Raw genomic sequence first — 26,015 nt, 5'->3', positions numbered from 1 at the left:
CAAAGCAGAAGGGAAAATTGATGGGTTCAACTGGGGAAGAAAGGATCCTATGTGAGGATTCTCCTGGAACGTGTTATTAGAATAGTTTCTCTTTATTTATTTATCTGAGAGAGAGAGAAAGAGAGGAAGAAGATTTGAGAGAGATAAGGTGGGCACACCAGGGCCTCCAGCAAGCGCAGAGAAACTCCAGACACATGTACCACCTTGTATATCTTGCTTATGTGGGTACTAGGGAATCATACCTGGGTCTTTAGGCTTCATAGGCAAGCACCTTAACCTCAACCTCTAAGCCATCTCTCCAGCCCCTAACGTCTCTTTAATGAGACTGTAGTGGTTCCTATGTCCTCTGCATATCTGAGAACATCCACAGCCAAGGAAACAAGTGGGAGGAGTCAACAATGACCTAAAGAGACACTTAGATTAGTTTGAGGCAGGTGGTCCAATTGCCCGACTGCTTCACTAAAATGCAAAGAAACTGGCATTTCATTTCCCCTAAAGATTTACATCTTTTTGTATTTGCAAATATTTAGAAGCAGAATTGTTGCTGGGAATGGATTGTGCTCGTAGTGAATTGAGAATTGACAAATAATGTATTAACCAGTGTCTTTTTTGGTTTACGCTACTTTTGATTGGCTAGCCATTTGGTCATGCTTACCGATGATTTCATAAAGTTAAATCAATGAAAGAAGTCATCAATGTGATATCTGATAGAGTTAATCTCTCCAAGTTCCCCCGTGACTTGAAACTAGGGCAAATGTCTTGGCAAGCGCCCAACTGGGTAAGTTCATTCAAAGCTCCGGGAATGAGTGAGCCTTGAGGTCACGAGGAATGACCAGGATCTTTTTGTATCCAGGCAGCTAGTGGCTGACATGAAAACCTTCCTTCCATTTAACCTGCTTTCTCTGACTGGAGTGAGACGAAGGGTGAGGCCTCTTAAGGGGAGATACATGGGACCCCTTGGCTCATCACAGTATTGGATTCTTCTGGAGACACTGGATGTCTGAGTACAAAGGCTTTGGACCAAAAGACAGTTATGAATTGGGGGGTATTTTTCACACAAAAGCAGAGATAATCCGGATTCCTAGAGACCTTACTCCATTGGCAAGATAAGAGTGCTGAGGCTATGGAGGAGGTAGGATCTGAGGTGACAAGTCTAACCAACGCTAAAACTAGACTAAACTAGATGGAGACTGCTGTGCCTGGTACTTCTTTTTCTAAAACATATGTCTTGAAGTTATTTTATATTTATACATACCTTACAAAAAACATTTTTTTTGTTTTCTTTTTTTTTTTTTTTTTTTGTTTTCTTGAGTAGGGTGTCACTCTAGTCCAGGTCAGTCCGTGCTAAAGTGAGACCCTACCTCGAAAAACAAATAAACAACAAAAAAAAGAAGAAGAAGAAGAAGGAGAAGGAGAAGAAGAGGAGGAGGAGGAGGAAGAAAACGTTTGATTATGTTAAAGAAGAAATATCTGCCAGGTGTGGTGGCGCATGTCTTTATTCCCAACACTCGGGAAGTAGAGGTAGGAGGGTCGACATGAGTTCGAGGCCACCCTGAGACTACATAGTGAATTCCAAGTTAGCCAATTTCACCTTGAAAAACAAAACAACAACAACAACAAAAATTAATGGTCATGGAATGGTGGGTCTCCATGGCAACATGCCGTCTGTCCACAATCACAAGCAGGGCTGGGCTACAGCTCAGTGGCCGGGCACTCAGCCCTCGGCTCCTTCAGTGCCCAGCCGAGCAGAGAAAGCCCCAGGGATGGAATTCTATCAGCTATTCCACACACAGCGACTTCCACACGGAGATGGACTCATGAGAGCTTCAGTTCTCGCCGGGATCAGTGAAATTTCTGCAGCCTCTCCATGCGCAGACTGGGTCATTCATTTGCCCCCTTCCCTCAGAGGCATCCACGCACTGTCAGTCTTTGTACCAGAGGCATGGAACCTAAAATCCTCCAGTCAAACTGCTCTGGCCTGCATTCTGCCAACGTGTTCTGCAGAGAAATCTCGCAGAAAGGACTTTCAATTAGCTGCAGCCCAAACTCCCACCTGTCCCATGCCTGGCTGGAAACAGAACAGAAAGTACCGGTGAGTGAAGAGCCCACGTGCAACTCCCCGCCTCGGCCGGAACCAGCCCGAGAAGCTCCAGGAAGAAACCTTGAGCCAGGCGTGGTGATGCACGCCTTTAATGCCAGCACTCTGGATGCATAGGTATTAGCATCGCAACTAGTTTGAGGCCATCCTGAGACTTCATAGTGAATTCCAGGTCAGCCTGGGCTAGAGGGAAGGCTTACTTGGAAAAACCACCCAAAATGGGAGAGGGAGAAGAAGATAAGAAACAAGCTTTGACTGCCATATTTCCAAGAGCTACATCCCAGCTAGTGTTTCTCAGCATCCTAGCAGGAGGAACTTATTTTATTAATGTTTTTTGCGTGTGTATGTGTGTGCTGATGCACGTGCCCTGTGAGCACACCCATGCAGAGGCCAGAGGAGGACATTGGGTGACATCTTTTATGGTTCATCCCCTATTTCCTGGAGATGAAGTCTCTCTTTGAATGTGGAGCTGAGGTAATCATAAACCCCAGTGATGCTCTGATCACTTTTCCCCACAGAACGCGGTACAGGCAGGAGTGGTATTGTAGTTACTTCCCCATTGCTGAGGCCAAGCATCTGACCAGAAGCACCTGTGGGAGAAAAGGGTTTGTTTGGGCTTCCAGCCTCCAGGAGAAGCCTCTACACGGCAGGGACAGCAGGCTATGAGCAGAGGCTGGACATCATCCCACGGGTAGAAAGTAGCAGTGAGCTGGACTCTAGCAAGGGGACGCTGATTATAACATCCATAGGCTTTTATTCAACAACACACTTCGTTCCGCAAGGCTGCAGCTCCCAAACCGCCTTCATCTGGGAACAAGGCATTCCAAAAACACACGTTTGTGGGGACATCTGATTCAAACCACCACAAGTGGCCATAGAGTACTGTTTCTGTGGGTATAAGGAAATCAAACTCAGCTTGAATCAGGCCCTCAGAGGCTCTCATACTTGCGCAGCAAGTTCTCTGACCTGCTAAGCCATCATTCCAGGTCCTAGTTTATTCATTTTGTCTCCTAGATGTTTCTAGGTAGGGTCTCACTCTAACCGAGGCTGACCTGGAATTCACTATGTAGTCTCAGGCTGGCCTCAAACTCACAGCAATCCTGCTTCCTCTGCATCCCAAGTGCTGGGATTAAATGTGTGCACCACCTTTATTTTTTCCCCCATACTAGGGACCCAGGCAGAGGCTCCTGCACATTGAATAGAAGAAAATCTTCCTCCACTGAGCTATACTCCAAGCCTGGGGCTGAGAGGAATTGAGCTCAGCTCCAAACAACCCAGTCCCACTCAAATCCTGATGGACACTTCTATTTAAAAAGCAGAGGCATAGCCAGGTCTGGTGGCCCACGCCTTTGAGACAGAATGGGCATGGCAGGGCCTCCAGCTGCTGCAAATGAACTCCAGATGCATGCACCACTTTGGGCATCAGGCTTTACGGGTATATTGAGGAGTCGAACCAGGATTGTTACGTTTTGTGGGCTTGTGTCTTAACCACAACACCATCTCTCCAGCCCTCTTTCTCTCTTTTGAGGTAGGGTTTCCCTCTAGCTCAGGTTAACCTGGAATTCATTCTATAGTTCCAGGCTGGCCTTAAGCTCATGGTGATCCTCCTACCACAGCCTTGCAAGTGCTAGAATTAAAATTATGCACCACTGGGCTGGAGAGATGGCTTAGCGGTTGAGTGCTTGCCTATGAATCCTAAGGACCCTGGTTCGAGGCTCGATTCCCTGGGACCCATGTTAGCCAGATGCACAAGGGGGCGCACGTGTCTGGTGTTCATTTGGAGTGGCTGGAGGCCCTGGTGTGCCCATTCTCTTTCTCTCTCTCTCTCTCTCTCTCTCTCTCTCTCTCTCTCTCTCTCTCTATATATATATATATATATATATATATATATATATATTTGCTTCTTTCTCTCTGTGTGTTGCTTTCAAATAAATATAAATAAAAATATTTTTTAAAAAAGTATGCACTACCATGCCCAACTCATGCCTGTTTATTCATGTTTAGATTTTTTTTTTTTTTTTTTTTGGTTTTTCAAGGTAGGGTCTCACTCTAGTACAGGCTGACCTGGAATCCATTCTATAGTTCCAGGGCTGGCCTTGAACTCATAGTGATCCTCCTACCATAGTCTCCCAAGTACTAGAATTAAAAATATGTTCCACCATGCCCAGCTTATGCCTCTCTGTTTATTTTCTGTCAAATAGATAAAAATATCTAAAAACATTTTTAAAAGGCAGGGGAGGATAAGGAGGAGTTCCGTATCGTCAGACCCTCGCTTCAGTCTCCAGTCCTCCCCACAGAAAACTTTACAGGGACATTGGTTCCCAGCTGTCCACCCAGGCGAGATAACTAGGGAAGGTGAGGTCAGGCCAGACTTTTGGGCAGATATCCTCAAATTAGCAGCAGGGAGGAACAATAATTAACTAATTAGACAGAGAGAGAGAATAGACATGGCAGGGCCTCTAGCCACTGCATACTCCAGACACAATGCACCACTCTGTGTATCTGGCCTCCGTGGGTACTAGGGAATTGAACCTGTGTCCTTAGGCTTTGCAGGCAAGCACCTTAACTACTAAGCCATCTTTGCAGCCGATGCACCGGAATTATTGATGCATGGGAAACACATTAAATTAAAAAAAAAGATAGATGCCAGGCGTGGTGGCACAATCCTTTAATCCCAACACTGGGGAGGCAGAGGGAGGATTGCTGTGAGTTCAAGGCCACCCTGAGACTACAGAGTGAATTTCAGGTCAGCTTGAGCTAGCATGAGACTCAGAAAACCAAAAAGAGAGAGAGAGAGAGAGACATAATCAGATTTAACTTTATGTTTTATTTTCTTCTGTGATATTTCTGACACGTTTCCAATATTTCAACAAACAAAAATCTTGAGATTATGTGAATATCTTTAATGTCTTCAATTGACAAACGAAAGCACCATTGTTAAACACAAAAGAATTAAATGGAGGTGGGATAACAGTTTACAAGACAAACTTTCAGCTGTGACATTATTTTATCAACTATTCCTATTCCAGCGCTCAGGAGGCTGAGGTAACAAGATCACAAGTTTGAGGTCAGCCTGCGAAGAACACAGTGAGCCTGATTCAAAAGAGAGATGGGAGGCAGGGGGGAAGAAAAGAAGGGAGAAAGGCAGCAAGACCTTTGTCTCCGAGAGACGGAAACAGCAGTGTGAGCATGATGCCCTGCTAAGTCCCTCAGCCCTGCTTCCCCAGTTAACTGCTCCCACGTCGAACCCACCTGCTCTAATTGTGTGTCTCCACATCTGTGGACCTTCTTATCCAAAGGTGCCTGACAATCCCTATGTCTCCCTGTTGCACTTGGGGCTTCCTTTCTGCAGCCTCACACGTCATCCACATCTTTACATGAGTTTCTGTGGTTTTTCTGTCTTTTGTTATTGGGCTTAGCCCTGCTGGTTATGGTGAGGAAAAGAAATCGTTCCCCCGCTACACGCCTATTGCCAGCCGTTGCCTCTGGCCGGCCGCTTTGGCCTTGCTGGGAGGGGACCGAAGCCGTGCCTGCACACGTTCCTTTCTCCCCTCGCATATGGCTTTGAGATCGACGCCAGACACGACACAGGTGTCCTGGAAGCACCGTTTCCATCCCAGCTCTTTGTTTTCTCTTCCTGGACTAAATATTTGTCACTCCTGTGCATTGTTGTGGCACAAGCCCTCTGTACTATGAAAGGTGCTCTTTTCTCCAGTTTGGTTTGTTTTATAGCCAAGATTCATGTTAATATATTCATGATATATATGAAACAAAAACCTTTTTATGGCTGCATAAATGTGAAAAGATTAAGTACCAAAATTGTCCCAAAGGTCCTTCTAGGAAGAAGGATAGCATAGCAACACTAGCTCAAGAGCTGAAAAGCACAATAATTTTCTTTGGTTTGTTGAGGTAGGGTCCCACTCTAGTCCAGGCTGACCTGGAACTCACTCTATAAACCCCGGGCTGGCCTCAAATTCATGCCGATCCTCTTATGCTAGGATTAAGAATATGTACCACTATTCCTGTATCTCTCTCTCTCTCTTTTTTTTTTTTTTTTTTTTTTTTTGGTTTTATGACGTAGGGCCTCATTCTAGCACAGGCTGCCCTGGAATTCACTCTGTAATCTCAGGGTGGCCTTGAACTGATGGAGATCCTCCTACCTCTGCCTCTGCAGTGCTGGGATTAAGGCGTGTGTCACCAAGCCTGACTCTTAATTTTTTATTTTTCAAGGTAGGGTCTCACTCTAGCCCAAGCTGACCAAGAATTTACTATGTAGTCTCAGACTGGCCTCAAATTCACAGTGATCACCCTACCTCGGCCTCCCAAATACTGGAATTAAAGGTATGTCTCACCACACATGGCCTCTCTAATTTTTGTGATCTTCCAGGTAGGGTCCCACTATAGTAGAGGCTGACCTGGAATTCATTACGTAGTCTCAGGGTCTGTGCCACCATGCCCGGCTTCTCTCTAAGTTTTAATTGAACAAAACTGTTTATACTAATGACTCCCTTTTTAGTCATGAAACCAGGTTTTGGATAGGCGCACTTTTTCTTTTTTTGAGGTAGTCCCTTGCCTAGCCAGGATGACATGGTATTCATAGTGAATGTACTCTCAGGATGGCCTTGGACACGTGGTGATCTTCTTACCTCAGCCTCCCAAGTGCTGATTGGGATGAAAGGCGGGCACCACCACGTAAGGCTGATAGGCACTTTTTTATTTGCTTTTTTTGAGGTAGGGTCTCACTCTAGCTCAGGCTGACTAGGAGATCATTCTGTAGTCTCAGGATGGCCTCAAACTTTCGTCAATCCTCCTACCTCTGCCTTCCAAGTGCCGAGATTAAAGGCATGCACCAACATGCCGGCACTATTTTTTTTTTTTTAAAGGTTTGTTTTTCAGCTGTCATTCAGCACTGGGACTAAACCCTGGTTCTTTTTTTTTTTTTTTTTGAGGTAGGGTCTCACTCTAGCTTAGACTGACCTGAAATTCACTGTAGTCTCAGGGTAGCCTTGAACTCATGGCCATCCTCCTACCTCTGCCTCCCGAGTGCTGGTATTAAGTAGGTACACTGCCGTGCCCGGCTTAAACCCAGGATCTTAAGCATGCTAGATGAGCACGTCTGCACTGAGCTACAGCCCCAACGTGTGTACCGGCTAGGATTTTTTAAATTTATTTATTTTTATTTTATTATTATTTTTTGGTCAATTTTTATTAGTATTTTCCATGATTATAAAAAATATCCCATGGTAATGCCCTCCGCCTCCCCACTTTCCCCTTTGAAATTCCATTCTCCATCATATCCCCTCCCCCTGTCAATCAGTCTCTCTTTTATTTTGATTTCATCATCTTTTCCTCCTCTTATGATGGTCTTGTGTAGGTAGTGTCAGGCACTATGAGGTCATGGATATCCAGGCCATTTTGTGTCTGGAGGGAGCATGTTGTAAGGAGTCCTACCCTACCTTTGGCTCTTACATTCTTTCCGCCACCTCTTCCGCATTAGACCCTGAACCTTGGAAGGTGTGATTGAGATGTTACTCAGTACTCCAGTCACTTCTTTCCAGCACTAAGATACCTTCTGAGTCATCCCAAGGTCACTGCCATCTGAAAAGACAAGATTCTCTACCCAAAGTGAGAGTAGCATTAATATAAGGGTATAAATATTAAGAGAAGTGCTTACTGGGCAGTTTGATAATCATAGTATATACATTTTTCCAGACATCACAGATGTTATATCCCTAGGGCTCATGACTACCCCTGTTTTAAGTTTTCAGTACCACGTATGTATTCCCCCCCGTGGAGTGGGCCTCCAGTCCAATTGGAGGGCAGTTGGTTTCCACCATGACAGACATGCCACTATTGCACCCGTTGGCTCATTTGGCCTGGCTGACCAATTATAAGGCTTCAGGCAAGCATTTTTAATAATAAAAATATTTATAGGAAAAAACTTAATGCAACTATAAAATGTTCGGATAAACTAACTTGAACTGACATTTTTAGAATATATTTGAGCCTTTCCTCACAAACCTTCAGATAATAGGTTGTATATTTTTTGTTTTGTTTGGTTTTTTGTTTTTTGAGGTAGGGTCGCACTCTAGCCCAGGCTGACCTGGAACTCACTATGTAGTCTCAGGGCAGCCTCAAACTCATGGTGATTCTCCCACCTTTGCCTTACAAGTGCTGGGATGAAAGGCGTGCACCACCACGCCTGGCTAATAGGTTGTATTTTTAACTCAGCACCTCATCCTCAACTCTCACCACCCAAGTGTTTGTGGAAGAAGCTCTGGATTTGCTTCCACGCATCCACCTGGGCCGAGGCATGAGCCGCAGGCTCCCCTCCAAAGAGGATATTACCTCCCACCAACATGTGCATGCCAGCTCTGCACAAGGGGAAGTAAGGGGGCTCAATATTGTGCCCCGCTCCTGGGTAGCAAATGATCTGGGGCTTTTCCTTCCCGTGGGCCTGCAGGCGCTTGGAGGCCTCGTTGGCATAGAACTCGCTCTTCCAGTTGCGGTCATCCTGCCCTACAAGGAACAGGAAGGTGGTGTTGGACCTTTCCACGGGAATGAAGCTCTTCGTTTCTTCTAATGGGCTTTGCAGGGCATCCACAATATCTATGAAGCCATCTTCGGTCACTTTGAGTCGATCTTTCATGAAAGTCACAGGGGGAACACTCTCATCCTTGTAATACATGGTTCCCCTGACAGCAGCCACAGAACCATTGATTATGACAGCAGCTGTGATGCCCTTCAGGAAAGCAGTCATAGCAAGGGCCATTTCTCCTCCTTTGGAAAAGCCAAGCACCCCAATTCCTGGGCCTTTTACCTGAGAAAGAATGGATGAAAGAAGTTAAATTAGGGCTGGAGAGATGGCTTAGCGATTAAGGTACTTGCCTAAAAAGCCAAAGAACCCAGGTTCAATTCCCTAGGATTCACATAAGCCAGATGTACAAGGTGGTGTATGTATTTGGAGTTTGTTTGTAAGTGGCTAAAGGCCCTGGTATGCCCATTTTCTCCCTCTCTCCTCTCTTTCTCTCTCTCTCTCCCAAATAATTAATTTTTTTAAGAGAGAATTGGGGCTGGAGTGATGGCTTAGTCGTTAAGGTGATTACCTGAGAAGCCTAAGGACCTGTTTGACTCACGCAAGTTCTCACAAGCCCACTAGGTGACGGAAGCACCTGTAGTTTGCTTGCGGTGGCTGAGGCCCTAGCATCCCAATTCTCTCTCTCCTCTCTCTTTAAAATAAAATTTAGAAAAGGAGACCTGGAGAGGTGTATTAGTGGTAACAGCAATTGCTATAAAGCCAAAGAACCCAGGTTCAATTCCACAGGACACACTTACATCAGATGCACAAGGTGGCACATTCAACTGGAGTTCATCTACAGTGGTTAGTGGCCCTAACGCATCCATTCTCTCTCTCTGTCTCCCTCTCATCTAAATACATAAAAATAAATTAAAAACAAAACAGGAGAACTAGTTCAGGAGCACCGGGGGAGCGTGAGCATGCCTGGCCTGAAACTCCGGAGGACCTGAGTCTAGACCTGTTCTGTTCTCTCCTTGTACAACCTGAGGAAACTGGCCTATCCTTCCTCCATACCTTCCTTTCTACAATGTCTGCATCACCATTCTTGGTGATTAACAACGCAATGGTCTATCCCCTGGATTTCCTAGAACTCTAAAATTCCTGGGATATTTTCTCTATCACACCTGAGTGAGCCATTTCCATTGGTAAAACCTGAACCAGCCACCACCTGTAAGCAGGCACACCAGCTCCAACATCTCCCCTTCAAACACCCACTACCTCTGGTCACCATCCTTAGTCCTTCTGTCCAGCCCTGTGAGTAACATCCCTTTCTGCCCCTGTGAGACCTTAGCAACAAGCGCCTTCCTCCCTGTCAGTCTCCCTCATGTTCACATGGTATCACACTCTTCACTTCAGCCTCTGTGCCTCAGCGTAATCACACCCTTGCCAACACTCGTTTCTTGCCCATTTACATCCTCTACGGGTGCTCAGGAAACTACATTTCTATTGACTGATCATTTTACATGGAATACCGACATGGCCGTGTCACTGGTATATTGCTCTCCACATCTCCAAAGGACCATACCACATTCAGCTCTTTAAATGGTATTTATTTTGCAAGCAGAGAGAGATAGGAAAGAGAGAGCGAGAGAGAACGGGTATGTCAGGGCCTCTAGCTGCTGCAAATAAACTCCAGATGCATGTGCCACCAAGCATCTGGTTTACGTGGGTACTGGACTTGAGTTCTTTCTGAAATACTACAATACACTGGAACTGACAATTACCTACTACTAGGAATTGTACTGCAGTCATATAGAGTTGCATGGAAATGCCTGAGACGTGCCAGGCGTGGTGGAACACACCAAGCACTGGGGAGGCAGTGGTAGGCTATGTGTTCGAGGCCAGCCCCAGACTATATAGTGAATTCCAGGTCATCCTAGGCAAGAGCAAGATCTCCCACCACACTTCTCTCAAAAAACTAAAATAAGAAGTGGATGGCACACCTACGGCAGACACCTGATGTTGCTTTTTAGCACGCGCGCACGCACGCACGCACACGTGCGCCCAAGCGAGAAACAAGGGACGTCTGCTAGCTCTGCCCCTCAGGCTCCCCCGCCTGCTGCCTGTCCCGCGTCCTCGCCGTCTCAGGAGCCCCAGCTTCTCCACTCTGACCCAGCAAGCCCCGTGAGAAAGGCTGCTTGCTGTGTACTTTGCTCTCGCCCGGCCGCCACTCAGTGCCCTGCGGGGGTCGGGACAGCGCTGAGGCACAGGGACTGTCCTGTCCTGGACCCACGTCCTCACGGCCATAAGCACACGGCCCTCCAGGTGACCTCTCCCAGCGGTCTTTTCCTCCTCTCGGGGCTCCTACGACAGCACCCTTGAAACTTCCACTGAAGTACTAAGAGTTAAAGGATTTCTTTTCTTTTCTTTTTGTTTTTTTGACGTAGGGTCTCGCTCTACCCATGCTGGCCTGGAATTCACTCTGTAGTCTCAGGGTGGCCTCGAACTCATGGCGATCCTCCTACCTCTGCCTCTCGAGTGCTGGGATTAAAGGCATGTGTTACCATGGCCAGCAAAGATATCTTTTCTTTATTTATTTATTTGAGAGAGACAGAGAGAGAGGGACGGAGGGAGGGAGAGAAGGAGGCATATAGAGAAGGGGTATAGCAGGGCCTCCAGCCACTGCAAATGAACTCAAGATGCATGTGCCACCTTGTGCATCTGGCTTACGTGGGTCCTGGGGAATTGAACGTGGGTCCTTAGTCTTTGCAGGCAAGTGCCTTAAATGCTAAGCCATCTCTCCAGCCCAAGGGTTTTATTTTCTCCCTCTCTTTTTTTTTTTTTTCCATGGTAGGGTCTCACTCTAACTCAGGCTGACCTGGAATTCCTTATGTATTCTCAGGGTGGCCTTGGACTCACAGCGATCCTCCTACCTCTGCCTCCTGAGTGCTGGGATTAAAGGTGGGCGCAACCACACCTGGCTTGCTCACTCTCCCTGTCTCTCTTTTAAACATTAATTCATTTATTTATTCGTTTGAGAGAAAGAGAAAGACAAAACGAGGTAGAGAGAAAGAAAGAGAGAGAATGGGTGCACCAGAGCCTCCTGCCACAACAAATGGAGTCCAGATGCATCTGCTACTTTGTGCATCTGGCTTATAAGGATCCTGTAGCATCAAACCTGGGTCATTAGGCTTTGCAGACAAGCGTCTTAACCACTAAGCCAAACCCTGTGCTTGATTTCCTTATGAAATACTACAATATACTAGAACTTACAATCACCTACTAATGGGAAATATACTGCAGTCATATAGAGTTGCATAGAAATGCCTGAAAAGTGCCAGATGTAGTGGAACACTCCTTTAATCCAAGCACTGGAGAGGCAGAGGTAGGCTATGTGTTCGAGGCCAGCCCCAGACTATCTAGTGAATTCCAGGTCATCGTAGGCTAGAGCAAGATCTCCCACCACACACCTCTCAAAAAACTGAAATAATTAAATAAGTAAAATAAAGAGATGCTATACCAATATGAGGACTGAGTAACTATAAAGTGTTGAGGGAGGGGGCAGAGAGATGGCTCAGCTGTTAAAGCACTTGCCTACAACACCTAACGACCCAGGTTCAATTCCAAGTGCCCACATAAAGGCAGATGCATGGAGTAGTGCATGCATCTCGAATTTGTTTGCAGTGGCTGGAGGCCCTGGAGTGCTCGCTGTCTTTCTGTCTGTCTTTCTGTTTCTCTCTTTCTGTGTCTGCTTGCTATAAATAAACAAAATATTTTAAAAAGGGGAAAAAGAAACAGTGGGTGCTGAAGGTAGGGATGGGCTGTGCCAACTGTGTTAATTCTGTGAACCCAAGACCATGTGTAAGGACATGACAGGTGGCCTGTAACACTTAGAGAAGATCGAACCTCAGGGTGGTTGAGCAGGTAGCTCACAGCTTCTTCAAAGTACTCCAGGTGCACAGCCTCCACGGTCTTGGGGAGGTCATCATAGTTGTAATAAGCCAGAGCCAGCACAGCGAAGCCCTTTCCAGCCAGCAGACTAGCCCGATACTCCAGAAGACCACCTCCAACTCCAAAAAGGTCCACGATCCCAGGAAAGGGCCCAGGTTCTGGGGGAAACAAAACAAAAAACAAGGAACATGATTGAAACTCTGTGCAGTAGCAAAAAAGCAACTGGGGGCTGGAGAGATGGCATAGTGGTTAAGCGCTTGCCTGTGAAGCCTAAGGACCCCGGTTCGAGGCTCGGTTCCCCAGGTCCCACGTTAGCCAGATGCACAAGGGGGCGCATGCGTCTGGAGTTCATTTGCAGAGGCTGGAAGCCCTGGCACGCCCATTCTCTCTCTCTTCCTCTGTCTTCCTCTCTGTGTCTGTCACTCTCAAATAAATAAATTAATTAATTAAATAAAATAAAAAAAAGCAACTGGGCTTAACCAACTTTTCACATGACGATCAAAAATGCTGAAAGATGGGGCCTGGGAAGATATTTCTGTGAGTAAAGAAAGTGCTTGCTATGCAAGTATGAGGAATGAGTGCATATATCCAACATCCATGTAAAACACCAGGCATGTTTGCAAGCACCTTTATTTTTATTAAAAGAAACTAGGGTGGGGCTGGGGAGGCGGTGGGGCTGGGGAGATGGCACAGTGGTTAAGGCATTTTCCTACAGAGCCTAACAACCCGGGTTCACATCCCCAATCGCCATGTAAAGCCAGATGCACAAAGTAGTACATGCATCTAGAGTTCATGTGCAGTGGCAGAAGGCCGTGACGTGCCCAGTCTTTCTGTCTGCCTCTCTTCTTCTCCCTATCTCTCTCTGCTTGCAAATAAATAAATAAATAATTTTTTTTTTAAAACTAAGGTAGCCAGGTGTGGTGGCTCATGCCTTTAATCCCAGCACTCGGGAGGCAGAGGTGGGAGGATTGCCGTGAGTTTAAGGCCACCCTGAGACTCCATAGTGAATTCCAGGTCAGCCTGGGCTACAGTGAGACCCTAACTCGAAAAACCGAAAAAACAACAACAACAACAACAACAACAAAAAAAACCACTAAGGTAGAGGCCCGGTGAGATGTCTCAGCTGTTAAGGCACTCGCCTTAAAGCCTAACAACCCAGGTTTGAATCCCCAGAATCCACATGAAAGCAGATGCTCAAACTGGTGCATGCATCTGGAGTTCATTTGCAGCAGCTGGAGGCCCTGGTATGCCAATTGTCTCTGTCCCTCTATCTCTCTTTGCTTGCAAATAAATAAATAAATAAGTAAATAAATAAATAAATAAAAATACTTGGGCTGAGAGATGGCTTAGTGATTAAGGCGCTTGCCTGCAAAGCCAAAGGATCCCAATTCAACTCTCCAGGACCCACATACGCCAGATGCACAAGGGGGCGCATGCATCTGGAGTTCGTTTGCAGTGACTGGAGGCCCTGGCATGCCCATTCTCTCCCTCTCTTTCTCAAATAAATAAATAAAGTGTATTTTTAAAAATAAATTAAAAAATACTTTAATAAAAATCTATGAGGGAAGGCTAGAGAGATGGCTTAGTGGTAAAGGTGCTGGCCAGCAAAGCCAACTAACCTCGGTTCGATCCCCCAGGACCCACCCATGTAAACCCGATGCACAAGGTGGCACATGCATCTGGAGCTCGTTTGAAGAGATTGGAGGCCCTGGTGTGCCCATTCTCCCTCTTTCTCTCAAATAGGTAAATAAATATAAAATATTGGGCTGGAGAGCTGGCTTAGCATTTAAGGCATTTGCCTGCAAAGCCAAAGGATCCCGATTCAACTCTCCTGGCCCGCACAAGGCAGATGCACAAGGGGACACATGCATCTGGACTTTGTTTCAGTGGCTGGAGGCCCTGGTGTGCCCATTCTCAATCTCTCTCTCTCTCTCTCTGAAATAAATAAGTAAAATATATTTAAAAAATAAAATATTTAAAAAAAAATTAAGAATGAGCCTGATGTGGTGCATGTCTTTAATCCCAGGTAGGAAGATTGCAGTGGGTCTTATATGAGAACAGACACTCAAGACCAGAGCCCTGGAGCTCAGAAAGGGAAAGGGAAAGAAAAGGAAAGGGAAGGGGGGGGAAATTGCACTTCGGAGATCAGTAAGAGACTCTGGCTCAAATAAGAAAAGGCATTTGGGATAGGGAGAACATGGCCCACACCAGGATACCACACATATAACATAACAAATAAAAATTGCTGCTTAGTGGTTAAGGTGCTTGTCTGTGAAGCTTAAGGACCCATGTTCGTCTTTTCAGATCCCATGTAAGCCAGATGCAGAAAGTTGTGGCAAGTGCAAGGTCTTACATGCCCACTAGGTGACAGAAGCACCTGGAGTTTGATTGTGGTACCTGAAGCCCTTGAGCCAAATTCTCTTTTTCTGTGACTCTCAAATAAAAATCAAAAATGCTTTAAAAATGCTGAAAGATTGCCGGGCGTGGTGACGCACACCTTTAATCCCAAAAATAGGGAGGCCGAGGTAGGAGGAACACTGCGAGTTCAAGGCCACCCTTAGACTCCCTAGTGAATTCCAGGGCGGCTGGGCTCGGGCGGGACGCTACCTGCAAAAGGACTCAGGACACCGACAAGTCCCGAGAAGCTCCCCAACCGCAAGCGTCTCGCCCGCCCGGGCTCCCGGGGGCGGCGCGGGTCTCACCTGGCGGCAGGAAGAGCGTGGCGCGCACCCGGCCCGCGCGCACCGGCACCCGCCGCACCCCGGGCGGCAGGAAGCGGCGCTCGAGCACCGCGCGCGCCAGCGGCCGCCCGGCGTCGGGCTCGTGGCCGTCCAGCGCCTCCAGCTCCACGGCGAAGGGCGTGCGCACGTCCCGCTTGAGCAGGCGCCACGAGGGCCGCTCGGCCTCCAGCGCCCAGAGCAGCCCCATGGGCTCGAGCCCCGCGAAGCTGCCGCCCAGCGCGGGCGTGCGCGCCAGGTCCAGCTCGCCGCCGGCGTCGGCGCGGTAGCGCGCGTGGGCGCGGAAGCGCGCGCCCTTCTCGTCGCGCAGGGACGCGCGCAGCGTGACGGGCTGCCCGGGGGCCAGGCCGCGCACGGCGATGCGCACGGGCTCGTCCCAGCCGCGGGGGCCCGCGGGATCCACGCTCAGCGTCGCCGACATGCCGCCCTCGAGCGCGCGGGAGCCGGGCAGACGCGCCACGAGGCCCGGCCGCTGCGCTTTGGGGACTCGGCCTGGGCGGGACGCCGCGCTCGGCTCCCATTGGATGACCGCGGACTTTGCGCAACTGAGCAAAAAGGAGGTCGGCCAAGAAGGCGAGCTAACGTGGGAATCCACCGGGTGAGTGTCTGCACGGAACCTAGTGCCACGAATCAGTTTGCGAAGGCATCTCAGGCATGACTGAGAAATACGCATGGCCTCACCACTTCTGAATTCTCAGCTCCTTAGCAAGCCGTTTCCCAGAGCTCATGGTAGCTCCGCCTGCTTCCACAACAGCCTAGCATTTATAGAGTTAGAAGAGCCGGGGTGCTCCTTAGAGATTGGGTTTTTTTTTAGGAAACTGTCACTCTCTGAATACTTTTTCCTTAGCTGAAGGGCCTGTCTGGAGTATTAAACAAAACATCAGGACTGGAGTGATGGCTTTGCAGTTAAGACACTAGCCAGCGAAGCCTGAGGACCCATGTTCAACTCTCTGGATTCCACATAAGCCAGACGCACAAGCGTGAGGCAAGTGCAAAGTCACACATGCCCATCAGGTGGCGCAAACGCCTAGAGTTTGATTGCAGTGGCTGAGGCCCTGGCGTATCAATTCTCTGTCGTGCATACTCAAAAAAATTTTTTAAATAAATTTTAAAAAAATGAGTATGATGCTAGGTCTGAATATTTGCACTCAGGGAAGGAACATCATCTCCCACCTCAGCTCACAGATGTACTTGCTATAGGGTCAGTTTTGGGTTGCAAGAGACTGGTGCTATTCATTTCTTGTTTGTTTGTTTTGTTTTTTAATTATTTTCCAGAGAGACACAGATTAAGAGGTAGAGAGAAAGAGAGAGAGACAGGGAGATAATGGATGGGCAGGGCCTCCAGCTGCTGCAAACGAAATCTAGACACATGCACCACCTTGTACATCAGGCTTCTAATGAGTACTGGGGCATTGAACCTGGATCCTTAGTCTTTGCAGGCAAGCACCTTAACTGCTAAGCCATCATCCCTGTTTAAAACTGAGTTCTAGCAAGAACCAAGTGGTCTGCACAAACTGGACAACTTGAGGAGAGTTTTGAAAAGAAACTAGAGTGTTTGCAAAGGTATATGATGATCTGAAACAAAAAAGACCCAACAGTGGGCTAGAGATGGCTTAGTGGTTAAGGGGATTCCCTGCAAAACCTAAGGACCCATGTTCGACTCTCGAGATCCCACGTAAGCCAGATGCACAAAGGTGAGGCAAGCACGAGGTCATATATGCCCATTAGGAGGCACAAGCGCCTGGAGGTCCATTGTAGTGGCCGAGGCCCTGGCGTGCCAATTCTCCCCCACGCCTTTCTCAAATAAAAATAAATAAATTTGAGCTTAAGCGCCGCCGCGGTCTGAGGAATGTCAACTATTCAACATGGAGGCGGAGGTCGATAAGCTGGAATTGATGTTTCAGAAAGCTGACTCTGATTTGGATTACATTCAATACAGGCTGGAGTATGAAATCAAGACTAACCATCCTGACTCTGCAGGCGAGAAAAATCCAGTTACACTTTTAAAGGAATTGTCAGCAATAAAGTCTCGACATCAAGCTTTGTATGCACGCTTTAAACCAGTTTCTGTTGAGCAAAAAGAGACTAAGAGCCGCATTTGTGCTACTTTGAATAAGACAATGACGATGATACAAGAACTACAAAAGCAAACAGACCTGGAGCTATCACTACTGACAGAAGACGAGAAAGCTGTGGCAGAACAGTTAACATCTCACATGCCAGACTTAATGAAGAAATGAGATTAAAGAAGGAAGCTCTAATAAAGATTATTTCCAAAGAAATTCAGCAAGATGGCCTAGTTAACACTTAATATCTGGAGAAGGGAGGCTGTTAAAGATGGTGGTTTGAGTAACAGAATCATTATGCCTTTCCTTTCAGAGGAGAATATTAGCAGATATAATGTATAATACATGTATACATATAGTATATAATAACATGTACACAGTTTTGTCATTTAACTATTTTTTTTTGTAAAGTTGGGATAGATGTTTTGGCTTAATATAAAAGAATGTTTATGTACATTTCAGTCAGTGTGTGAATAAGCATGCTTTAGAAATTTAAGGTGGGGCAAAATACTTACAATATATATTATAGGTATAAATTTTATTTTTTGAAATTGTTGGTTTTAAATGAAGTCACACTATTGGTTTACTGCTAATATATGATATGCAGTTTCACACAAATTCTAGCTAATGTAATTAAAAGCCTTTTCTATGATAAAAAAAAAAAAATAAAATAAATAAATAAATAAATTTAAGAACAAGACCCAACAAGGTCCCTGATCCTAAGGGGAGAGGTCTTGACTGAGAGGAGCTGCAGCCTTCTCACAGGCAGGCGGGCATCCTAGGATGGCCCGCAGCTAGTGCCCACACAGTACTCTGACGTCACTCTCCCTGTGTCCTTCTGTATCTTGCCAGTGCCTCTCCTTGGCTGAACCCAGTGGTATAGCTCTGCCTAGCTGCACACTGAGCAGGATGGAGAAGCAGGCTAAGTGGAAGGCATTTGGCAAATAAAAGCTCAACAAATATTTACAAACCAAAACAAAAGTACTGAATCAGGCCACAGGTCTTACATTTTAGTGACCTTTTCCCTCATTATCCTAATGAAGCGATTGCTGCTGGGCATTTGAAATACCTGTGTTCCTTAGAGGATCACTGTGAGTCTCAGGCCACCCTGAGACTAAATAGTGAATTCCAGGAAGTCTGGGAAACAGTGAGACTCTACCTCAAAAAAATAAAATGAAATAAATAAGAGCTAAAATGGCCAAATGAGGGCCGACTGTCTTATGAGTCTTGGAGCAGGGGTCAAAGAGGACAAACTAAACCCTGATCCGTCATTATCATGATAGGAGGGGAGGAGGGAGACAACACCCTGTGAGACCCAGTCCCAGGGGTTGGCAAGATTTATTCATAGTTTGGGGTTGGGGGTGCTCCCTTCCTCAAGGGAGCTTTTGACTCGCAATAAAGATCAAGTTTGCTACTTCTCCTTTCATGTGCTTCTAAGTCTGTCTTGGTTTCTGGCGCTTCCAAATCTTTGTTAGTTTCAATAAAGAACCCATGGGCCCCTGACCATCATGGGGATCATCAAGGAATGTTTTTCCACAACGTTTTGGAGAATGTCTATCATCGCATGTAAGGTGTTAACGGCACAAACATGAGGCAGGATGGTTGGTCACACTGCATCCATGATCAAGAAGCAGGTAATAGACAAGAAGGTGGGTGGGACTCTAACAACCTCAAGTCCCTAGGAAGGCTCCATCTTCTAAGGTTCCACAGCCTTCCCAACCAGTGCCACCTGCTGGGGATCAAGTGTATAAACACGGGAGCCTATGGGGACAGTTTTACATTCAAGCCACAACTGCCAGGCTGCTGTCATGAGTGGAGTTATTTCCAGTGCAGGCTGAGCTGGATTCCTCTCAGTGTTTGCCTTTTCTGCACCCATCTTGCTGAGTGGTCTAGCTGGGTCACATTACTGTAGCTGTAGTTTCAGTATTCTCAAGGAAATAAATTTCATACTGCTTTTCCTAGTGGTGGCATAATTTACATTCCCACTAATGGTGTGTGGGAGACCTCCCCACATATCCTTGGCCAGCATTTGTTGTTTGCTTTTTGTTGTTGTTGTTTTATCGAGGTAGGGTCTTGCTGTAGCTCAGGCAGACCTGGAATTCACTATGTAGTCTCAGAGTGCCCTTGAACTCATAGCAGTCTTCCTACCTCTGCCTCCAAAGTGCTGAGATGAAAGGTGTATGCCACCGCGCCCAGCTATTGTTTGCTTTCTTGATGATAACCTACTGACTAGGATGAGACGGTATCACAATGTAGTTCTGATAAAAACAAAACCAGGCTTGGTGGTGCACACCTTTAATCCCAACACTTGGGAGGCAGCTGTAGGAGGATCACTGTAAGTTTGAGGCCAGCCTGAGATGACGTAGCGAATTCCAGGTCAGCCTGGACCAAAGTGACACCCTACCTCTAAGAACAAAACAAAACAAATATATATATATATATATAATTTGTATGCAGAGAGAAGAGAGACAGAAAAAGAATGGCCATGCCAGTGCCTCCAGCCACTGCAAACAACTCCAGTTCCATGCACCATTTTATGTATCTGGATTATGTGTGTACTGGGGAATCGAACCTGGGTCCTTAGGCTAGTCTTTGCAGGCAAGCATGTCAATTGCTAGGCCATCTCTCCAGCCCCAGAAAACACAGTATTTATAAAACATTCAGGCAAATTCACTGGTAAAGTAAGACTGTGCCTGACCTGAATATTCTGTATAAAACTGGGCAGACTTGAGTTGGAGGTGTAGCTCAGTGGTTAAGACACTTGCCTGCAAAGTCTACTGACGTGGGTTTGAGTCCCCAGTACTCATGTAAAGCCAGATGTACAAAGGGGCACATGTATCTGCAGTTCATTGGCAAACACCAGAGGCCCTGGCGTTCACATTTTCTCTTCCTCCTTCTCTCTCTCTCCCTCCCTGCAAATAATAAATAAACAACTTGGAGACCTGCTATGGAAGGATATTTTTGTGTTAAATTTGGTTGGGGTATTTCAATGCTTTCCTTTATCCTTCTTAATTTTTCATTTGCTGATCAGAATCAATTATTTTTTCAAGGCAAGCCCAATAGACTGGCCTTTTTTATGAGACACAGCAAGAGCAAGAGAGCAAGAGTGAGAAAGAGAGAGAGAGAGAGAAGTGGCGTACCAGGGCCTCCAGCCACTGCAATCGAACTCCAGACATGCGTGCCTCCTTGTGTGCAGGTGTGAACTTGCACACTTGTGCCACCATGTGCGTCTGGCTTACATGGGATCTGGAAGTCGTACATGGGTCCTGAGGTTTGGAAACAAGCACCTTAACTGCTAACCCAGAATCAATTTTATTATTATTATTTAAAAAAATATATATATATATGTATATATTGGTTTTATGAGGTAGATTCTTGCTCTAGCCAGGCTAACCTGGAATTCACTATGTAGTCTCATGGTGGCCTTGAACTCATGGCAATCCTCCAACCTTGGCCTCTGGAGTGCTGGGATTAAAGGCATGTGCCACTGCGCCCAGCCCCAGATTAAGTTTTATTTTATGTTATTTATTATTATTGGGTTTTTTTTTTCTAGAGGTAGGCTCTTACTCTAGCTCAGGCTGACCTGGAATTCACTATGCATTCTCAAGGTGGCTTTGAAGTCATGGCGATCCACCTACCTCTGCCTTGTAAGGGCTGGAATTAAAGGCATGTGCTAACACACACATTTTTCCAGGTTCAATTTAAAATTTTTTTTAAATTTATTTATTTGAGAGCGACAGACAGAGAGAGAAAGACAGATAGAGGGAGAGAGAGAGAATGGGCGCGCCAGGGCTTCCAGCCTCTGCAAACGAACTCCAGACGCGTGCGCCCCCTTGTGCATCTGGCTAACGTGGGACCTGGGTAACCGAGCCTTGAACCGGGGTCCTTAGGCTTCACAGGCAAGCGCTTAACCGCTAAGCCATCTCTCCAGCCCCAGATTCAATTTTAAATAGATGTACTGTATCCATCTCTTGGGGAGGAGCAAATGTCACCACTTAGAAAAATATCTTTTTCTTTTCTTTTTTTTTTTGGTTTTTCAAGGTAGGGTCTCGCTCTACCCAGGCTGACTTGGAATTCACTATGCAATCTCAGGGTCTCAGGGTGGCCTTGAACTCATGGCGATCCTCCTACCTCTGCCTCCCAAGTGCTGGGATTAAAGGCATGTGCCACCACGCCTGGCTTTTTTTTTTTTTTTTTTTGGATGTAGGGTCTTGGTTTAGCCCAGGATAACCTGGAATTCATTATGTAGTCTTAGGGTGGCTTCCAACTCATGGCAGTCCTCCTACCTTTGCTTTCTGAGTGCTGGGATTAAAGGCGTGTGCCACTATGCCCAGTTTAATATGTTCTTTTCAATAGTTCTGTACCATCTTTATGGATCTATCTGTCATTTCAGAGAAAAGAAAGTGAAAGAAGGGTATGTCAGAGCCTCCTGTCACTACAAGAGAACTCCAGATGCGTGTGGCCACTTTGTTCATGTGGCTTTATATAGGTACTGGGGAATTGAACCTGGGCAATCAGACTTTGCAAGCAAGTGCCTGTAACTGCTGAGCCATCTCCCCAGCCCTAGAAAAATAGCTTTTTTATAGGATCTCACTGTGGCCCAGGATGACCTTGAATTCAATATGTAGTCTCAAGAGAGTGTCAAACTCACAATCCTCCTATCTCTGCCTCTGGAGTGCTGGGATTAAATGCCTGAACTACCTCGCCCAGCTAGAAAAAATAATGTCTTTTTTATTTGAGTGTTTGTTTTTCTAGCCTGTGCTGACTTGGAATTCACTATGTAGTATCAGGGTGGCCTTGAACTCACGGCAATCCTCCTATCTCTGCCTTCTCATTACTGGGATTAAAGGCATGCACCACCACACCCGGTAAAATAATATCTTGATTGAAATCTTTTTACCTCTGCCTGTGGTGAGCAGGATATCAGATCTTACCTCCAGACTGGTAAAACTGGAAAGATGCAAATGCCCTTCCTGGCGATGGTTTCAAAGAGTGCTTTCAAACAAGTGCCTTTAACCAAGGAGCCATCTCTCCAGCCCCGTCAAGCACTACTGTCTTCCAGGTTTTATTGCTGCCAAAAGAGTCTCATTTACATGTAAGGAGAGAAGTAAATGTTCCCAAGACCCAGATCCAAATGAGTACAGATCCGACTAGAAAGAGAAAGGCTTGGGAAGGTCCATGACATTGTGAGAGGAAAGTCTATTTGGGGAGAGGATTTAGAGTTTACAGCTAGGGTGCAAAGATGAGGGATGTGGGCATTTGTGTCCCCTGGCTGTGTTATTGGACTTTCAGAAAGAAAGTGGGCCAAGCATCAAGCATGCAGTGGACTTCTCTGCTACCTTAACTTTCCCTGGGAAGATGTGAACAGAGGTCTGTTCGCCCAGATAGAGCAGTGACAACAGACCAAGATACTGATTCCGTCGAAGTCCAGCTTAGTGAACCAGAAAAGTTACTGGGATCATTACATGAGTATGGGTGAGGGGTTGCTCACAGGCATATAGACCTGAGACTCACTCCATCCTGGATGATGACTCAAAAGAGCTGGGTCCCTGAAGCAAACACTCTGCACACCTTGCACCCAGCTCTGCTAGTAGGGTGTCTCTCCTCCAAAGCAGTTCTCAGTCCTTTTCCAGCTTTGGTTTGGAGCCTTGTGAATCTTGTAGGTTTCAGGAACTTCCTGAGCCTTGTTACCTTAGTGAGCCTTAAGGAGCTCCTGAACTACCTGAGTCTTAGAGAGTGTTGTAGTCAGCTCTGTGCTGCTGGGATGAACCCCCAAACTAGACACAGTTTATGAGAGGAACAGGATTTACTTCCCCAGGGGAAGTTCCATAATGGCAGAAGAAGCTGGCCCTCTTTGGCAGATAAATCCAGAATAGAAGCTACCACCCCACCAGCACCAAAAGCAAGCACACTCCAGGAACCCTTGGTAGAGCTCAAGCACTCTGTATCCCTTTAGGCTAGAATTCAGATCCTCCACCAGTAACACCTTAGGACTGGACCCTAGGATCCGCCCACAGTGACACCTCTTCCAGCCAGGTAGCTGGAAATCCAAACTACAGGTTTAATAAAACAGTTGAATCTATTGGGGGACAGACATTCAAACTACCACAGGGATTATGTTTCAATTTTGAACTTAGTGACCAGACACCTTCCAGGAGAAATGCATTGATTCAGAGGAAATTGCTATTCAATACTCCCCCAATACTTCCCTGAGTTCTGTACCCCCACAGTAAGCTGAAAGGCACATTTGTTTGGTCTAATGCACCTCAGAGTGGATAGAGGAGATGAGGAAGGAGTAAAGGAAAGCTACCAGACCAATTAAGGAGCATGACCTTGAGAAGAGGCCCAATGATGGCAAGGGGTATCTAATGCCAGACACAGCCAGGTTCCTGGGCATTCTAATTCCCTTAGGGCTACAAGGGTTATAGGAAAAAGCAGAAGGGCAAATTGATGGGTTCAACTGGGGAAGAAAAGGTCTTATGTGAGGATTCTCCTGGAATGTGTCATTAGAAGAATAGGTTGCTCGATATTATTTACTTATTCATTTATTTATTAATTTGAGAGAGACAAGAAGAAGAAGATAGAGAGAGACAGGTAAGATGGGCACACCAGGGCCTCCAGCAAGTGCAGAGAAACTCCAGACACATGTACTCCCTTCTAAATGGCTTATGTGGGTACTGGGGAACCATACCTGCGTCTTTAGGCTTCACATGCAAGCACCTTAACCTCTAAGCTATCTCTTCAGCCCCTAACATCTCTTTAATGAGACTGTAGTGGTTACTATGTCCTCTGCATATCTGAGAACATCTACAGCCAAGGAAACTAGAGTGGAAAGAGTCAACAATGACCCAAAGAGGCACTTAGATTAGTTTGAGGCAGGTGGTCCAATTGCCCAACTCCTTCACTAAAATGCAAAGAAATTGCCATTTCATTTCCCCTAAAGATTCACATCTTTTTGTGTTTTCAAATATTTAAAAGCAGAATGGTTGCTGGGAATGTATTGTGCTGATGGTGAATAGAGCATTGACAAACAATGTATTTTTTTTGTAAACCAGGGTCTCTTCTGGTTTACACTCCTTTTGATTGGCTAGCCATTTGGTCTTGCTTACCAATGATTTCATAAAGCTAAATCAATGAAAGGAGTCATCAACGTGGCATCTGATAGAGTTAATCTCTCCAAGTTCCCCCGTGACTTGAAACTAGGGTAAACGTCTTGGCAAGCACCCAACTGGGTAAGTTCATTCAAAGCTCCGGGATTGAGTGAGCCTTGAGGTCAGGAGGAATGACCATGATCTTTTTGTGGCCAGGCAGCTAGTGGCTGACATGAAAACCCTTCCTTTCATTTAACCTGCTTTCTCTGACTGAAATGAGACCAAGGGTGAGGCCTCTTAAAAGGAGACACATGGGACTCCTTGGCTCATCACTATATCAGGTCAGTAGACTTCGCAGGCTAGTGTGTGAACCACTGAGCTACATCTCCGGCCCAAGCCTGCCCAGTTTTAGACAGAATATTCAGGTCTGGCACAGTCTTACTTTACCAGTGAATTTGCCTGAAATTTTTACAAATACTGTGCTTTCTGGGGCTGGAGAGATGGCCAAGCAGTTGACATACTTGCCTGCAAAGACTAGCCTAAGGACCCAGGTTCGATTCCCCAGTACACACATAAGCCAGATACATAAAATGGTGCATGCAACTGGAGTTGTTTGCAGTGGCTGGAGGCCCTGGCATGGCCATTCTTTTTCTGTCTTTCTTCTCTCTTCCTCTTAATCTGTCTCTCTCTGAAAAATAATTTAAAAACAAAAAACAAAACAAACAAGAAATCAATAGCACCAGTCTCTTGCAACCCAAAACTGACCCTATAGCAAGTACATCTGTGAGCTGAGGTGGGAGATGATGTTCCTTCCCTGAGTGCAAATATTCAGACCCTGCCTCACACTCATTTTTTAAAAATTTATTTAAAATTTTTTTGAGTATGCACGACAGAGAATTGATATGCCAGGGCCTCAGCCACTGCAATCAAACTCTAGGCGTTTGCGCCACCTGATGGGCATGTATGACCTTGCACTTGCCTCACGCTTGTGCGTCTGGCTTATGTGGAATCCAGAGAGTTGAACATGGGTCCTCAGGCTTCGCAGGCTGGTGTCTTAACTGCAAAGCCATCACTCCAGTCCTGATGTTCTATTTAATACTCCAGACAGGCCCTTCAGCTAAGGAAAAAGTATTCAGAGAGTTACAGTTTCCTAAAAAACCCCAATCTCTAAGGAGCAGAGTCAAGGGGCACCCCGGCTCTTCTAACTCTATAAATGCTAGGCTGTTGTGGAAGCAGGCGGAGCTACCATGAGCTCTGGGAAACGGCTTGCTAAGGAACTGAGAATTCAGAAGTGGTGAGGCCATGCGTATTTCTCAGTCATGCCTGAGATGCCTTCGCAAACTGATTCGTGGCACTAGGTTCCGTGCAGACACTCACCCGGTGGACTCCCACGTTAGCTCGCCTTCTTGGCCGACCTCCTTTTTGCTCAGTTGCGCAAAGTCCGCGGTCATCCAATGGGAGCCGAGCGCGGCGTCCCGCCCAGCCCGAGTCCCCAAGGCGCAGCGGCCGGGCCTCGCGGCGCAACTGCCCGGCTCCCGCGCCCTGGTGGGCGGC

The 26,015-nt window shown here is 46.5% G+C and overlaps 2 protein-coding genes across 3 annotated transcripts; one reads left to right on the top strand and one right to left on the bottom strand.

The window, feature by feature from the left end:
* Positions 1-8,299: 8,299 nt before the first annotated feature.
* On the bottom strand, positions 8,300-15,725 carry LOC105944692 (acyl-coenzyme A thioesterase 2, mitochondrial-like). Of its 2 annotated transcripts, XM_045155521.1 has the most exons (4): positions 15,269-15,725; positions 12,522-12,724; positions 8,730-8,918; positions 8,300-8,617 (listed from the first exon to the last, which is right to left on the bottom strand). In XM_045155521.1, the coding sequence occupies exons 1-4, from the start codon at positions 15,723-15,725 to the stop codon at positions 8,321-8,323; spliced, it is 1,146 nt and encodes a 381-aa protein (XP_045011456.1). In that variant the 3' UTR covers positions 8,300-8,320. The 2 variants fall into 2 exon arrangements, with proteins under 2 accessions (XP_045011456.1, XP_045011455.1); XM_045155520.1 differs by having other exon boundaries at positions 8,300-8,918.
* Positions 15,726-17,136: 1,411 nt separating this feature from the next.
* LOC123462284 (spindle and kinetochore-associated protein 2) lies at positions 17,137-17,590 on the top strand. Its single transcript, XM_045155522.1, has one exon. It carries the CDS (start codon positions 17,170-17,172, stop codon positions 17,542-17,544), a length of 375 nt encoding a protein of 124 aa, XP_045011457.1. The 5' UTR covers positions 17,137-17,169; the 3' UTR covers positions 17,545-17,590.
* The last annotated feature ends 8,425 nt before the right edge of the window (positions 17,591-26,015 follow it).

This window comes from Jaculus jaculus, chromosome 7 (assembly GCF_020740685.1).
Source record: "Jaculus jaculus isolate mJacJac1 chromosome 7, mJacJac1.mat.Y.cur, whole genome shotgun sequence".
NCBI classification, from domain to species: Eukaryota; Metazoa; Chordata; class Mammalia; order Rodentia; family Dipodidae; genus Jaculus; species Jaculus jaculus.
This window is presented reverse-complemented; position numbering and strand designations above follow the sequence as displayed.

Coding starts and splice junctions, on each gene's coding strand:
- LOC105944692 (XM_045155520.1), bottom strand. CDS start 15,725: ATGTCGGCGACGCTGAGCGTGGATCCCGCGGGCCCCCGCGGCTGGGAC. Junction 12,725..15,268: donor CACGCTCTTCCTGCCGCCAG/GTGAGACCCGCG, acceptor TGTTTCCCCCAG/AACCTGGGCCCTTTCCTGGG. Junction 8,919..12,521: donor ACCTGCTCAACCACCCTGAG/GTTCGATCTTCT, acceptor ATTCTTTCTCAG/GTAAAAGGCCCAGGAATTGG.
- LOC123462284 (XM_045155522.1), top strand. CDS start 17,170: ATGGAGGCGGAGGTCGATAAGCTGGAATTGATGTTTCAGAAAGCTGAC.